Source organism: Polypterus senegalus, chromosome 1 (assembly GCF_016835505.1).
Source record: "Polypterus senegalus isolate Bchr_013 chromosome 1, ASM1683550v1, whole genome shotgun sequence".
Lineage (NCBI taxonomy): Eukaryota > Metazoa > Chordata > Cladistia > Polypteriformes > Polypteridae > Polypterus > Polypterus senegalus.
In genome coordinates this window covers 140,786,673-140,804,092 of record NC_053154.1, presented here as the reverse complement: position 1 = coordinate 140,804,092, position 17,420 = coordinate 140,786,673, and the positions used below count along the sequence as shown (strand labels likewise).

The following is a 17,420-nucleotide window of genomic DNA, read 5'->3' as shown; positions in this document are numbered from 1 at the left end:
ATCACCTCCTACCCATTGGCTTGATATTGGCTGTTATTGGGGGTGTAAAGGGACCACACAGTCATATACACATTTTTGAATGCAGATATGGAACTGGAGATTTTGAAAAAACTGTTGCATGTTCATACTGCTTGATCAGAAGAGCATAGTTTTCAAAACATGAAAGCTAGGTCACCTTTGGCTCTATTTCTCAAAAGTGAGCTGTTAAATGTTGATGTTGAGTTGTCTCCAGCTAACTCAAATGACAGTACTGAGAGTAATACTGACACAGATGTGACATGAATTGTTTAAGCAAACAGTAACATAAAGATTACTGGATCTTTTTTGTTCAAAAATAGATTGTTTCATATTTTAAATTTCAGCATTGTTCTTAATGGAATAGCAGTTTGAGTAATTAATTACCAAATCATTGGATCATACTCAGAGACTTGTATTAGTAAGTCTAACCACACTGCCTCAGGGCAGTGATGACATTGTTTTATTTTCAAATGGTAACTGTCAACCATTATGTTGCCCATTGTCAATTCCACCTTAGATTTTATTGTGGGAGCATTTAGTCACTTTGTCCCCTTTTACTTTTAAACCTTATTTAGACCTCACGCCTGAATTACCTGAACATATATAATTTCACATTACTTCATATTTTTTGTATTTAATACCAATTCCAGTAGCCCATACAAAGTGGAAAATTTTTTTGTATCAAAGTATATATGGTGAAAGGTATGCTCTTTCTGTTCTGGCTGGACACTTTATGTATGGTTGTTCAAAGAGTGTGTTGCAGGCCTGTAAAATATATAATAACAGAGAACAGAACCAGTATTAAACAATTTGTATTTACATTTGTAACCGTGTTTTACTACTGGGGTTTGTTTTAACAACTTCTAAATTGCAGGCCTGTAGTTCTGTACACCTCTTTCTAGGTCTTACAATAAGATGCATGTTTGGTCTCCCACCCATAACTGTAAACTGAAATGTCATTCTCAGAAACGCTGCATTTTTTGCATGAATAAAAGTTTTAAGCTTTAAACAGCAGTCTAATGCACAAAGAACTTATAAAAGCATGCATTGTACTTGTATTAAACTGAAGGAAGTGGCTTTCATATATTTCTCTATTGCTGAGGTGCCGACCGAACTATAGTTCATAGTGTCACATGCATGGTTTATGTATATATTATATTCCCCCAATGAAATGTTAACGTTTCCTTTTTTTCATTTGGAATGCACATGATAAATGCCAGAAAATAAATTCACTTTTAATGTCTAACTATTAATATAGACATTATTGCTGATGTGTATGGGATTGACATTACTTCTTTCAGAGCTATCTGCATTGTCCCTTATGGGTTTTAGCATAATTATGAGACTTACTGCTTTTTTATCCTTCTAGATGGAAGAGGATAAGAGTTCAGTCAGCTCAGAATATGACTTTGCTGAAAGCAGGAACAGAAAGGAGGACAATAGGCAACTGCTAACAGATTTGTCCAGTCACCATTGCATTTCTAAGAAACCCTAGGTAGTACTCCCTATAGTTCTTTGTGTCCAAACATTTGGCTGTCATCTTCCACTACCATCCCATTCCATCTGCCTTGTTTAAAAAAATAAAAAGAGAGAACATCTCAGCATTGTGCCTGTTAAAGTCAGTATTCAAATGCAAGTGCATGTTTGTAACTTTTGTTACATTTTCCACATGTTTATAGTGCAGATGTCAGTTTTTAAACTTGTTTCTTATTTCACTCAAAGAAATAGTGTACTGTTAGACCAATTACCATTTCTTCACGACTTTTTATTCAGGCTTATTTGAGTTCTCACCCACCACTGTTTCTGACAGAAATATTTTTTCTTGTTTTGCCAAAACTCTGACTGAAATAGGCTATGGCCTCCCCATGTCCCAGAATTAGAACAAGCGGGTTTATGAATGTTATATCTTGATTTTTTTTTCCAGCGGATGGAGATGGATGGATGGATTGTGTAATAATTTGCTTATTGAGATGTAAACAGTAATCTTAGTCTTCTGATTAATTATAATACTGAGTATTATTTATATTATTATTGACAATATCTCTTAATTTATATACTAAATATTAATATTTATCCTTCAGACATGGATGAAAATATTGACACCCTTTCACTTTAAAAATAAAATTTTTGTTTTTTCAACTGAGCTGAAATTGACAAATGTTTGGTTTCCACAATTGTTAATATCACATTTAATATAGCAGAAACTTTGCTTTTTTAAGACTGAATATACTGTTTTAAATACGCAAATAAAAATGGCAGGGACAAAAACATTTAATCCAATATATTGCAATATAGTCTTTGGAGGCAACAATTGCTATCAAGTGCTTGCTGAAGCTTTGAGTGAAATATCTACATTTCTCACTGGTCATTTTGCCCACTCTTCCATTTTCTCTGGTTTGATGAGTGCTCTCTCCCCACTGCTTTTTTTCAGCTCTTTCTGCAATGGTTCAGTGGGATATGTGGATATATCAAAATTTGATCATTATATAAACAATTTCTTTAGGTAAAGGTGATGCAATTAGAAAAAAAAGAAAAAATTACATTTTAATAATTCATTCAGTAGGAAATGAATAGATATGCAATTTTCAACTGTGGAATAAGTAAGTACCATATTGACTCTAATAATTGGTTGCAAGGTCCACTTTCGGATGAGCTTCAATCTTCTGACCCATGGTCCCTAATTATCTTTAGGCATCTGCTGGTGCAATGAATAATTCATACTGCATTCTCTAATGGAGAGGTGATAGGGCTTTGATATGGCAAAGCAGTCTAAAATCATAATATTTTCACTGTAATGCTTTACAGTTAATATCAGTTTCTTCTGGTCAAATGTTTTTTTGTTTCATGGCTTACATGCTTGTATAGGAGAAAAAATTAGCCATTGTTTACATAGATGTGCTCTGGAAGAGCAGGTTTACTGCCAAAATTTTCAGGTAAATATTCCAATATTTACAAAATATAAAGTCCCATACTGTTAAGATGGAGTTGTTTTATGCGGCATTTCATCTTTATTAAGGCATGCACCTTCAATCCTGACTTTTTTTAAAATAACTTTCTGTACATTTTTATTCTACAAAAAAAGTTTTGCATTTTACTCTCAACTTTTACTAATTTCTGCTAGAAATGTACAGTATTCAGGTGTCAATGTAGTTATGTTATTTGTACAACTGGGTAGGATATTGAAAGCATCTTTCAGGGATTTAGCTTCCATTTAACCACAAACTTATTTTACCAGTGTACTTCTGCTCAGTGTGTGTACTGTTAATATAAAGATAATGAGCAAAACTGAGATGGTAGTCATCTTAAAATGTGTGTCTTTGTCACACACTAGTTCAGGGGTGGGCAAAGTCATTCCAGGAGGGCCTCAGTGGCTGCAGGTTTTTGTTGCAACCCAGTTGCTTAATAAGAAGCACTTATTGCTCTAGAAACACTTCTGCTTCATTTTGGTTATCTCCCTCGTTAAGATTTTGAACCCTTATTGCTTTTTTAAGTCTTAAACAGCTGCATTCTCAGTATTAAATTGTTCCTTATTAGCAATAAGATGCAAATGACAAAAGAAACCAGCAGTTATCCATTTTGCTTGCTACCCTTTACACCTGTGTGTATGTATCGTGCACTATTTGGTTTAATTAAATACTTGGAAGGAAAAAGAAGTGAAAAAAGTGAGAATTGCCCATCCGTTTTACACTTCAAAGTATTTGGGTGATATCCTTATGAAATGTAATTATTGGCAAGAATTGTTTTCTAATTAAGCAACTGGGTTGTAACAAAAACCCACAGCCACTGCGGCCCTCCAGGAATGACTTTGCCCACCCCTGCACTAGTTCATGTGAAATTAATTTGATCTTAAAGTACAAAATGGGACCTTTACCCACGTTAAATAGAAATAAGATTAATCAAAAACAACTTTTAGTTTTTATAGACAGTACAGTATCTTGTATAAAATGCTTATGGTAACACATATGTTCTTTTGTGTAGTCTTTAAAATATTGATCATTTTTGTATAAAGTGATAATTGGACACAGTGAATATATTTAATGAGAATTTGTTTTGTGTAGTTTGTTTTTGGGTAGTGCAGTTCTTCAGTGATTAGAAGTACTGCTTCACCCCTTTCACAAGTCTGAGCTCCAGTTAGGTCACTGACTTGATTTTGTGTGGATTTTGTCTGGGAAACATCAGTAAACTGGTAACTCTAAATTAGCCTGAGATAAAATGGCATCCAGTTCAAGGTTAGTTCTCGTCATGTGATTTGTAAATCTGGGACAGGCTTCAGTTTCCATAACACTGTATTGGATTAAGTCGACATAGAAAATCAGTGAATGATATTTGTATTTTTCAGAATCGATTGTTTAAGATGGAGAAAGAACCATCCTTAATCACAATCATAAAAAACAGAAATGCACATTTTGCCCAAGTTTCACAATCCATAGTTAATTCTCTGCAAATAATAAGCATTAAAATGACACATGTTTAATTACATAAAAAATAATGCAAGGATACAGTTTCCAAAAATGTTTTATTTATTTATAATGCTTGCAGTAACTTGTGTAATTGGTAAGTAAAAACTTACTGTAAACTGTCTGTTTACATTAAATTGTTTAATGCATTTTTATTTGGTAATAGAAGTATATCGTTTTGTTTGGGAGACCGTTGAATGCAGAACCTCTTAACTATCTGACCTGCATTCTCGAACACCTGTTGTTACAGCATTGATATTTATAGTATGTTTAGGTACCCATGTTTCTTGGTTAAGGTACATGCTAAGTGTATCACTGACTGTGACGTTTAGCGTATGAACAAAGCATGTTACCAAGACCTAGCTTACTGGATTCGGGAAATTAGCAGCTACAATATTTTGTGCAGTGTCATGAGTTGTGAGTCCCCGTATTTACACAGCAGCAATTAGCCTATTGGCAAGGCCTTGAGCGCTGTCCATAGCTGGACCATTTTGTATCTATACAACCACCATTTTCTTCTGACTTAGTCTATGGAATTTTCACATTATTATAACACCTTGGTTGTTAGCTGTAAAAGTCAACTATGAATACAAACGTAGTGGGTTTTCAGCTCTTTTCTTCTAATAAATATTAGTCTACGGTTGGTGATATGACAGGGGCTGTAAATGAAAGGTGTTATCCTTCCTCAAGATAATTGATTAGTTGTTCACTTGTCTTGCTCTATCGTTGTGTATATCCTGTTTAACTTACATTCACCTTCGGTCTTTAGTTTTTCTTGGCTAATGCTCCTGGTATTTTAGATATCTTGGTATTTTAGATATCTACAGTCCTCCCTTGCAAGCAGCATGCTTTTGTTGTATCTTTTTATATTTCAGCACTATATTAAGCATTTGACTGTAAACCTCATGACCTTTTTTCTTAAAATGCCCCCAGTTCAAAATGTGATTTCTATATACAGTATCATTTTCCTCAAACGTATCTTTCTGCTTGTAGATCTTCAAAGCAATTTTATGTCTAACTTAAATACTGAACCCTTTCAGTTTATAAGAACAATACGTCTCAAAGTAAGTTAATTTTAGGCTTTGCCATGCAGAAAAACAATTAAATGTCCTATTGCAAATTTAAATGAATCGTTAAACTTATTTGGTTCTTCGGTTTAAATAGTAATTATGAGTCAAATGACAGTTAATTGTACAGATAAGTTAACATGAGACCTTGCACTATGATTTTGCATCTTCCAGGGTGCTGCAAGTGTGGTATGTTTTATTGCCTTGAAATGCTATTTCTTTTCTATCCACAAGATGAAATAGAAAGCTCTGAGCATGTTGACACTTATAGTTACATCACCTGGGGTGTTCTACAAAGTGTGATTAAATGGATGTAACAATGCACAACTTTTTGTAGTAGGGTATGTCATATTTGCCAACTGCAGTCATTGATTTCATCATAGGGTTAACTGCTGCAGCAATGTCAGCACCCATCCCTGCCCTTTATTTTTTTACATTCTGTAATGGTATGTAAAATAATATCTGCCCTTTTTTACACTCTGTTGTATGTAAAATAAAGACATCAAAAAATGGAAATCCCTTCAGTTTGTGAGGTCCACTGCCCCTGTGCTGCCTGACAGAGCTGGCGTTGTACCGGTGCTGTGTGAAGGTTTAATACCTGCAATGTGTTCAGCTGCAGTCTCTACTGTTTTCTCCTTTTTCCATTCTGTTTTAGTACACAAGAGTAAACATTAATGGAAAAGTTTGCGCACTCACATATCTATAGCATATGCCAGACTTGGCAGTGACTGCGTCACTTTAGAAGAGACTACTGTGTAAAACTGCATACGATTGTACCAAAGCTTACTGTGAATAGTAGCAAACTTGGCGCACAGAGAATAAATAAAAAAGTAAATGTACCATTTTTCAAATAAAAAGTATAAGACTCTCCTTGCTGATGATATGTATAACTATAAAACTATAAGAAGATGTATTTTTGTTTCTTTGCAACACTGCAAATATAAGAAAGCAGGTTAGCTAATGAATTTCACTGGTGCACCTACCGCATGTTTACACTAAACAAATATGTGTAATTAAACTTAGAAATCCATCTTGTCAAAAGGTTGATAATAAAAATTGCTGAATTACTATTTAACTCTCTGCTGTGCCTTTAGGTATCACAGTTCATTTGGTACAGTCTAGAGGATGACTCTAGGTGCCTAGTTTGCAAGTGGATTTGACTAGGATATTCGTCTTTAGCTAGGCAGGTATGCAAATAAAAACTACTTGGAGCACTTGGTCCGATTACAGCCAGTACAGATTCAGTTTCACTTTAACCAATAGTTTCCCACTGAAGTCTGAATGACACCTCTTTCAAAACATCCTGCAAGCCCTTACAGCTAGCAGCTGGGAATTGAAGTCCTTACTATATAGATGTATTGTCACTTTCTTTCTTTGTGATTGACATAACAAGTTTGATGTACTCAAATTGTCTACATGTAATTAAGGCAACAAACAGCCCCTTTTGCACTAATTTATAGCTTACTTTATAATGTTATATTTATATTACAACAGTTACCTATTATTATTATAGTTTCCAGAAAAGTATCAGTGTGTTTTTTTTGTTATCTTCATGAGGTTACCTCTGTCCCTCTGACAGAATCTCAGGCAAAAGTCCAAATAAAGAACAACATTAAAAATAACAAAAACAGTTGGCTTTCTTTGGTTGGCTAAGAATCTACCGTAAAATGATGTGTGTATTTGACTCAGTATATGTACCAGCATTTTAGTATAGCTGTACTAAAATCATATATTTTTTCTTCTAAAAGATATTTATGGCCAAAAGCACCATGTTCCATCAGCTGCGATCCCTCAGCAACCCTCAAAAAAATCATCATAAATAAGGTTAAAAAGTGTTTACTTACTGTACCTCACAAGGAACTGGGTACTACCCCAGTAAGCTCTCAGTTGCCAGGTTTTGTAAAGCTCAATTTGATGTTTGCAGAGAATGATTTTCTTTGCTGTGTTGGACTGAAGTGCAGTCCAAGGATTCCTGCCTTGCGCATGATGCTTACTGAAAAATAGTTTCTTGCTTTCCTAAGAGCCTGTTCTAGATTAAATGGTTTAGAACATTTGGCAAAACAGCTCATATCTGTCCTTAACCCTTGCAAGGTTGAAGAAACTTTAAATCATATTTATATATTCATGCAATCATCCATCTTCCTAACTCACAAGGGCAGAGCTATGGGGCAGCTGGAGCCTATCCAGACATTCATCAGGCGCAAGCAGAAACAACCCCTGCAAAGGGTGCAGGTGAACACATACACCCTCCCCGTCAAGCACACACTAAGGCCAATTCAGTATCATCAGTTCTTCAAATCTGTGTGTCTTTGGACTATGGGAGAAACTCTGAGCACCCCGAGGAAACTCATTTAGACCCACATGCAAACACCTGGGACTCTTTACTAAAAAGCATCAGCACTACTAATACATCACTGTTTCACGTATTCTATACTGTATTTAAATACGACCTTAACATTTTTTTTAAGAAATTAGTACCCATCATATTGTCACTCCACAATCACCCAACAAACAATTTACAAATAAGATTAAAAACAAGTACTTAATGTTACTCCATAAGTGCTCAGTTACCATCCAGTTTGTGAACCTCAGTTCTGTGTTTATGGATTTCCTTCCCTGCTATGGACTCCCACATTGTCCAGGGATTTATGCCTTACGCACGATGCTTGTTGCAATAGCCTCTGGCTTTCCCTTAGCCCTGTTTGAGATAAGCAGGTTTTAGAAGATGGATTGATTTCCTTCCCTTAATGTGGAAATCACATGAGATGTTGTCTCATGCCACAAGCGTGGCATGACAGAAGATGCTAAAAGTTACTGCACCTTATCAAATATCTAGTACTGTATATTCGAAAACATTTGAAATTAACTCTGTCTGTCTGTCTGTCTGTCTGTCTGTCTGTCTGTCTGTGTGTGTGTCTGTGTCTGTCTGTCTGTCTGCATATACACATACATATATACACTGATGTGCCACAACATTAAAACTATCTGCCTAATATTTTGTAGGGTCCCCTTGGTGCCACTTAAGCAGCTCTGACCCTTCAAAGCATTGACTCCATAAGACCTCTGAAGGTGTTCTGTGGTATCTGAGACCAACATAGTAGCAGCAGATCTTTCGAGTCCTGCAAGTTACAAAGTTGTGAGATGGGGCTTCCATGGTTCTGACTTGTTTTTTTTGGCATTTCCTGCAGATGCTTGATTGAATTGAGATCTGGGGAATTTGGAGGCCAAGTCAATACCTTGTATTCTTTGTTGTGCTCCTGTAACCATCCATGAACAATCTTTGCTGTTTGGTAGAGTGCATTATCCTGCTGAAAGAGGCCATTGTGATCTGATGTTGCCATTAAGGAAGTATATGTGATCTGCACAAATCTTTATGTAAGTTCTAAGTGTGAAAGTAACATCTATATGAATCCAAGACCCAAGGTTTCCCATCAGACCAATGCTTAGAGCATTAAATGCCTCTGCTGGCTTGATTTCTTCAAATAGTGCATCCTGCTACCATTTCTTCACCAGATAAATAATGCACCCAGCCGTCCATATGATCTAAAAGAAGAGATGATTCATCAGACCAGGCCACCATTATTTCATGGTTCTACTATGATGGCAGGCACTATTGGGTGTGGAGAGGGGTCAGAATGGGAACTCTGATTGGTGTGCAGCTACATAGTCCCACAATGCAATGCTTTCTGTGTTCTGACAACTGTCTTTCATGGCTAGCAGTTTTTCAGCAATTTGTGCTACAGTATCATTTCTGTCGACAGTTCACCAGTTGTTTTTTCTTGGACCATTTTTGGTAGGTACTGACAACTGCATATCGGGAACATACCTATTAGACCTGCCATTTTGGAGATGTTCTAAACCAGTTATCTAGCTATCACATTTTAGCCCTTGTCAAAGTTGCTCAGATCCTTCCGCTTGCCCATTTTTCCTTCTTCCAGCAAACCACCTTCAGGAACTGACTGTTAGCTTGCTGCATCATATATGTTATCGTTTGACAGGTGCCATTGTAATAAGATAATTAATACTATTCACTCCACCTGTCAGTGGTTTTAATATTGTGGCTGATTGGTGCATACAACTATTTTAAAGGTGCTGTTGTTACTAGTATTTACAAGTCTCCAGCCCTCCCCAACCAAAAAAAATCGTACTTATTTTTCTATCTAGACTACATGCTTCATATGTACTGAAATTTTCCTCTCCATGCCACTTTGCCATTAACCTTGTTTTGTGACATTCCCACTCTGTGAATAAAGTATAAGGTAATCTGATAAAATTGTGTGATGAATTATAGCTTTTTCATGTAGTGATTTCTTTTAGTAACTAATAATGAGTAGTGCTTGGAAATCAACAACCTTTCTGGTTGCATATACAATAGGTTTCTTTATTTGAGGGGAGTAAGGCTGTCCAAATAAAGTTTAAAATAAAGCAGTAATTTTCTTCAGATGCTTATTGAATCCTTATTGTTTGAGTTTCTGATTAATTTTTCATGTGCCAGGTATCATCACATGGCAGTTATGTTAATGTGGTTGTAAATTTAATGTTTGTGTATGTATATAATATATATTTGTATTTTCTAATGTAGAAATCTTTGATTCTTAGTAGAGTCAGCTATTAGAACATTAATAGAAATGCACATTCTGTTAGAGTAAGGCTTCATTTTATATATAGAATAGATGCTAATTTTTGGGATCACTTTTCATTCCATGTGTCAAATGTATATTAATATTATCAAATGATGATAAAATAACAATTATTTGTCATTATTGTCTCAATAGAATGGATAATGTTGCATGACTTGGTATAACATGCTAAAGACAAATAAAGGGGTGTGTTCTAAAATATATATTCACTGTAGAAAATGCTGGCTGAGGATTCTTTATGTATGTGTGTGAAACTTAAAATGAAAATTTCATTAAGTAAACATTCATGTGCCATAATTTATTTTTACCTTTTTACATGCATGGTACCTCATAATTCCAGAAATATTGTTTCACCTCCATGATTTTTGTAATTTACATTTTCTTCACTTGCCTGTATGTGTTTTCTCTGGATACTGTGGCTATTCCAAAGTACCTTCACAACCTAAAAACTCTCTTTTTTTAAAAAAAAAAAGTCTGGTGCGAATCAGTGTAAGAGGTATGTGATTGAGTACAATGTTGATACTGCTTGGAAACTCCCTGTAATAAACCAGGCTAAGGAAATGCATGAATTGATAAAACTGGAGGATGGTGAATAATCACTTGTTTCATGATTAGAGTTTTGGCAGACTATCACCCTTTACCCTATGTCTCTGTTTTTCACCCTCACAGCTTAACGGAAATGGAATCGGCATTAGCTGCTTGGATTCCATGTGCTGTTTCTCAGATGGTGAGAAAGCTTGTGCTCCAGTTGGAAGAATGCTGGATCGAATGATTGGAAGGTGCAGCCCCACACGAGTCGGCAGGTGTGGAATTTCTCTCAATAGTCTTTGCTGCAGAAGGATTTCTTATAGGCTAGAAAATGAAGAACCAACAACTGTAGATGTCTGAATAGCGTAAAAGGTTTGATCTAGTGTAGGTCAAACTTTGGATTTTGATCGCAAGATCAGTGCAATGCATTGAAAATTTAAATCCAAGAAAACAAGTGGATTTTTGTTTTGGGTTATTTGTAATTTTTATTGAGGTAATTTTTAATTTCATTTTTAGCATTGTCCAAAGGAATCCTGTGTCTCTCTGGTCTGTTATTTATTGTTTAGCCCTTTATTCACATTGCTATTTGGTGTAAAATCATCACTGTGAATGATTTATATTACTTTCAGTGTCTTCTGGATTCCACTTTTCTGTAAGGATGTAAAAGGTTTATTGTTTACAGTATACATGATAAATTCAGATTGTCAGATATGCTTTTCAGTTTCAAAAGTAAACATCTATTAATTTTATTCCCAAATTAGGTATTATTCTACATTTTGCAGATTATCATGAAGATTATAAAATTATGAAATTAAACCTTTTGCAATTGTCTGTCAAATTAAGAATGCACTATTTCTTTCCCATTTTCTATCAGTTTCACTTTTATAAAAATGCCATAGACGAGTTATTATTTTTTAATGTTTTCTATTTGATAACTGCCTTTTGGTTTCCAAAATGTTAATATTTTACACTGTCTGTGGTGAACCCTGCATTTTTAAAAAGCCTACTGATTCAGTTCTCCGCCTTTCATTTATGTGGGTCCACAGTTATTTCTTCATTGTGTCATAGTTAAATCTGGTGGAAAGTTTTCATTGCTGCCAATATTCAGAGGTTGATTTCCATTGTATGCTGCAACTTTATCCATTCGCATGTGGACCAGAAAAAACTGTAAGCAAGGAGTATAAAGTTGCAGTATGCACTTGACTCCCCTGAAAAATGTAGACAGCTTTTGTTGTGTGTAAGAAAATTTGGTTTATACTCGGATAGTGGTGTGATTGTTTGTTCTGTTAATGCCTATTAATGCAGTATAGTTTCATAGCATTGCAGACATTTTAAATTGCAATCAAAACAACTTAAACAGAAAGTATAATGTGTGCAAGAAATATGTAAGGAAGGAATTGATTGTATATTGAAAAGGAAAATTGCAAAAATTAAAGCATAGATACCGGCCTGTTCACATGTAGACGGCACTGTACATCAAGACGTATTGGCATATTGTCTTAGCTTATCAAAAGAATCTTTTAAGATTGCAGTGAAAAGAATACAGCCAAATAAATAAGTTCCCTCAACAGCAGTCCTATGAATTAATTTTGCATTTGATCATGTTAATTTAAAAGAAATGCAGGCAATTAAGTGAAAATGAGCATCCACTCAAATTTGGAGCTATAGTTGTTCTTAAAATGGCAACATGCTTGCATAAGAACAGTGTATTATTTGTCAGTGATAGCCTTAACCACTAAAAATTGCTGTTTTTTAAACTATTAAAATGTGCAGAACTAAAGAACAAGGTCAGGGTAAACTCACTGTAACAATGTTTCAAGCAACTTTTGAGATGTAATCACAGACCTCTTCTGCATCCCAAGTCCAGAAATAGGGATCCTCCAGTCAGGTGTGTTAAGGCCGATTACTGATTTCTTGTTACTTGATCAGCTGATTCCATTTTTTTTTTTTCCCCTTTGTCCCTTTAAAATGTTTATAGTAAGCTCCTGTATAACCAGACACGGAGAACCCTTATATTCCATATTCAAGTGTTAACTTTGGTATTTTTATAATTAAAATGTAGACCACAAGTGTTAACTTTTCTTTTTTTTATTAACAAAATTACATTTGGTATGTTTATAGCTCAGGGATCATAAAGTACTTAAAATAGATAATATTTTCCTTACATTAATTAATTTAAAAAATATTTACCCAAAATACAAATGGCATTAAAGAAATAGAAAAGCTTTTCATAATTACAAGCTGTCATATTGTTTAATTTTTTTGTAATGTACTTATCTGAAAAGGTTTAAGTAAAACAAGTAGTTTTCAGCCAAAAAAATGATATACAGGGAGAGTCAAAATTATGTTAACACTAATGGTACTGCTATGTATATTATACTTATATACAGTTTATGTGCCACATTTGGTACATGTGCTAAACATGATGGCGAACAGGTTGAGACATTCTTGTGAGTCATCTTGCACATATGAAGTATGTTTTGTGAATAAATTGTTTCCACCATTCAAATGTTAACAAAACTTTTAACTCTCCCTGTATATATTTTCAGAGAATCAATTTTTAATCATTAATTGCACTATGCTGTTTGCTGTTAAAATATGCTACATTTATACAGGTGTATCACCTAAGCATTCATAATTCTTGAAGCGTAATTATAAATATAGATTACCATTTTAATTATGTACTACTTGTTTCTTACCAAAACTAATGCTGCATGATACACAACAACAAATAATAAACACAGTACAATTCTTCAAAAAAGCCTATTGTTTACTAAGCAACAGTTTCAAATTGATCTTTATCTTTTATTTATCCAATTAAAAATGTAAGCTGCCACACTTAAAACTCACTATGTAAACTCAAATAATGTCTGTTTTAATTTAAAGAACAAAATAAAAAGGTCTGAATTTATGGAAGTAGTTTTTCTCGCTGTTTGTCGAATTGCACATGACGGCTTCTCAGTTTATATCTCCACTTTCTTTAGTGTAATATTCCTCTCGCTGTCTGAGAAGCCTCTACTTGCTCCTCTTTGTTTACAGTTGCAGGAAGTTTGCTGCAAAAAAAAAAATCTTGCTCAACTACCGTAATACCTTGCATAAAGGATCACTACAACTAAATTACCATAAAGTTTAGGGAAGCAGGGGATGAAAATGTTTTTGAGATTGGTCAATTTACCAATCACTAATGAAGTCTTTTTTAGTAACAATTGGACAATTACGATTGGAGCATCGCTATACAGAATGCTTAGTTAGGCAAGGAGTTAAATTTTAGTCTAGGAATCGACCTCTGATAAGATTGGTTGTAATGAAAAATATGCTGGCATAGGCCAAAGGGTTTACTTGGGCACCACAAAATTAAAGGCTTTTGTATATGGTGGGTTTCATTGTCTTAACTGCCATAAACGCCACTTTACAAAACACTTTTTCTTTTCTTTTTTTTTTGTATGCTGGTCTTCACTCCAAATTAAAATGAAAATTTCATGTTACGCATCATGTGTAATGATTGTGATGTCTTATACTTATCTGTAAAGAACTAAATTGTATATCTAATGGGACTGTCAGCCTTGTGGGCTTTTTTGTAAGCTGTGTGACTAGATGCTTCAGTGTCCGGGGGTTACTCTCTCTTTCTCTCCCTCCTTTGATTTCTTTTCCACGTTCAGTTTCTATGACTATATGGAGAAACTCTGGATTCCTAAAAATTATCAAAACAATTGTGCATATATATTTTTTTTAATATTTAGAAATAGATAGCACTGTTAAAGAAAATAAAAAAAAAATACATTTATCAATGCCACCCAAATTGCTCAGCTTATTAAGATTGTTGAGTGGTTTTTTATAAGTAAAACTACTGCCCTGTCCTTTTTTTGTATCAGTATTTTTAAATAGGTTCCATGATTTGGTCTAATAATGTTAGTGCAATTTATAGTTACATTTTGTAATATTAGAAGTGAATTTAGCATACGTTAATTTATTACATTTATACCATAACTTAAAAAATATAGATTTTGGTGATGTCTTATCCAAGTCTAGAGGATCCTAAGTTGAAAATCCACACCATTTTATGTACAATGTGAAACAAAAAATATTAAAGTGTATTATGTACAGCTTTATAAAAGTTTCCCATTAAATTGCTAGAAACCTAATATAATTAAAAATAGTATTTTTGTATACATTTTATAAACAATAGCATTTTTAGCCACCTACCTTCATCATTGGTTGGAGACTGTAATTATTGTTAAGTCAGACATTTATTAATGTACATATACTTCAGCAACTCAGAGACCCAAAACAAAAATACATAGATTTTTCTTCATACTTTTTAAATATGAGACTCATTTATTGATTTTTTTCATATTTAATACTTGGTTATTCTCACCCCATATAAACATTGCATGAACGTGGGAAAATATATATAACTATATGGCGTCTGTCTATATGTGTAAAGTTATAAATATATATTTTTATTATTTTTAAAAAGTAGCTAATTTTGCACTTCTCTGGGCTCCTGGAAAGAAACCGAGCCAAAACTCCAGATAAAACCAGTCTTTTGTTTTCAGTAAGCAAGAGATTCCTAATTAAATAATTGTAGTTGAAAACTTGGTAGTATGTGACTAGCAGCTATCCTGGAGCATTGATAGCTTTGTGCAAGTGATATATTCTTGGTGCCTTCTCCAAAAAAACATGTCAGCTAGAAAGGGCTGCAGAACTTTGCAGTTTATAGCATAGATGAAAGGTTGATGTATAAGCATATTTTTTAAACATAATAGGCAGTCAATAGAAGCCATATTTTATATGCTTTTTATATGATGTATATAGTAACTGTCCACATTTTTACATTAAAACAATTTTGGCAGTAGTGGACAAGGTAGACTTTTTCATATTTTTGTGTATCGTGCAGACCAGTTATTTTTACTATTAAATGTGTAGGTGAAATCAATTATAATTAAATTGTTTGTTTTAGGAATCTTTAGGGGTGTTGTTGTACAATTTTTCTATTTGGTACAAGAAAGACCTTCAGTGAAGTGTGTTTCCATTGTACCTTTCATCCTTCCAGTGGCTACTGTGATTTTAATTTGATGCCACTGAATCATGGGAGTGGTGCAGCTCTAGAAGTCACACCTCGATCAAATATGTCAGAATCTGAAATGCCTTAAAACTGTTTTTTTTTTTTTTTTTGGACATGTATATTCCTTTTACAAAACTATAATTTGATACAAATTGTTAACTTATTTTACGGACTGCATCACATGGTACTGATGAGACTTACCTGTTCAAACCTAGCTGTTCTGTATGCTTTTACTACTTTAGTAACTTGTGAGTCAAAGTGGAGTAAAAGTCTTATGTTCTATGTTTGTGAATGTCTGTGCACTGTCGTTATACACTTCTATGTGTTTGTGTGTGAATGTCTGTGTTTGGTGTTTATCTGTGGGTCTGTTTAGATACTTATTGTGTACTCTACAGTGCATTTGTAGTCTTTTTTTTCCATCTGTCTGATGTCTTCTCTAACAAAGCATTGCAAACACGTTCACCTTTTTGTTGCTTCTTCTTCATTTGTTTTTCTTTAGTATTTTAAGAAAGTTATTTTGGAATCTAAATGCATGACATTATCCCTTTTATTTTCCTTTTTATGTTGCCCATGCTTTTTGTTTGTGTTCATTTTTATTATTGCTTTTAGATCTTGGAGCACCTCGGACCCCTACTATTCAAATGACAGAAGCATCCTGACCCTTTCTCAAGTGGAGGCCACTCCTTGCTAATACTTTAAGGACAGCACCACCCATCTATGTGAATCTTGCCTTGTTTTGTAGTGTCACTACAGTGCTGCCCCTTCCCCATGCTAACCTGAATCTGCCTTCAGCTAACAACCACCTCTGGAGCCGCAGAAATTGCAAAAACTCTTGCTGTTAACTTCATTTAATTTCAATGAGTAAACAAAGAACTCTTGATGAACTTTGTTCACTGCTTTCAGTTTACACAGATAGTATTTGTATTTTGCCCAGTTCTGATTAAGCCCATTCCCCAAAATATTTTTTTTTTTTTTTGCCCCATGCTTCTCAGCCTTATTTTGTCATTAATGCTTTAATTTATAAAAATACCTCATCATGTTTTTTTAAGCAATTACTAATCATTGTCCTTGTAAGCCATTTTCTCTGTTCAATGTGTTCTGAAAATATCTGAAAATGACCAAATCAGCTTGCTATCAGTAATTGAACCTGCAGTCTACTAAGTGGAGAGAAGTATCATGGTGTTCATTTATCTGCTGCAGTGTTTTGTAAAGCTCAGTATTTAAAAGCTAAGCAAAAGCCAAATACCAAAGTCAGTAGGCCTGGAGAAAATGGCTTCTTCTATATGTGCTTTTTAATAGATGGCAACTTTTTTTTTTCCACATTTTCAGATCTTTCTGCTTTATTAATGCTGTCAATGTGCATTCAGATATCATGTCATAAAATACACATCAGTGAATCCAAACCTTGCTAAACAGGAAATGTTTTTACACAGGTCTTTCTTGACTTAAAAGAAGTTTTTATTCTTGCTAAGTCTGCCAGAACAGCAGCACACCACGTTGCATTTCATACGTGATTTTATTTCTACATTAAGTACCCAAGAAATAAAATAAGTGCAAAAACTGAGCAACACAGTGGCTAAAAACTTGCCTCCTTTATCACAACTGTAATATTGCATCTATTTATAAATGAATGTTTGGGAGGAGA

At 34.2% G+C, this 17,420-nt stretch overlaps 1 protein-coding gene across 5 annotated transcripts in view; it reads left to right on the top strand.

Moving 5' to 3' along the window:
* Positions 1-17,135, top strand: part of atp11b (ATPase phospholipid transporting 11B (putative)) — a 206,010-nt gene extending 188,875 nt beyond the window's left edge. For 2 of the 5 annotated variants that reach the window (XR_005634390.1, XR_005634388.1), the window contains 3 exons: positions 1,388-1,513; positions 8,731-8,917; positions 10,852-10,933. Coding sequence is in view for 3 of the 5 variants with exons in the window: in XM_039759285.1 (XP_039615219.1) it covers positions 10,852-10,985; positions 16,385-16,466 (216 nt within the window). In the remaining 2 variants the exon portion in view is untranslated. Of the gene's footprint in view, positions 1-1,387; positions 1,514-8,730; positions 8,918-10,851; positions 10,986-16,384 lie in introns of those variants that run through there. The other 3 variants (XM_039759306.1, XM_039759292.1, XM_039759285.1) reach the window with 2 other exon arrangements.
* The last annotated feature ends 285 nt before the right edge of the window (positions 17,136-17,420 follow it).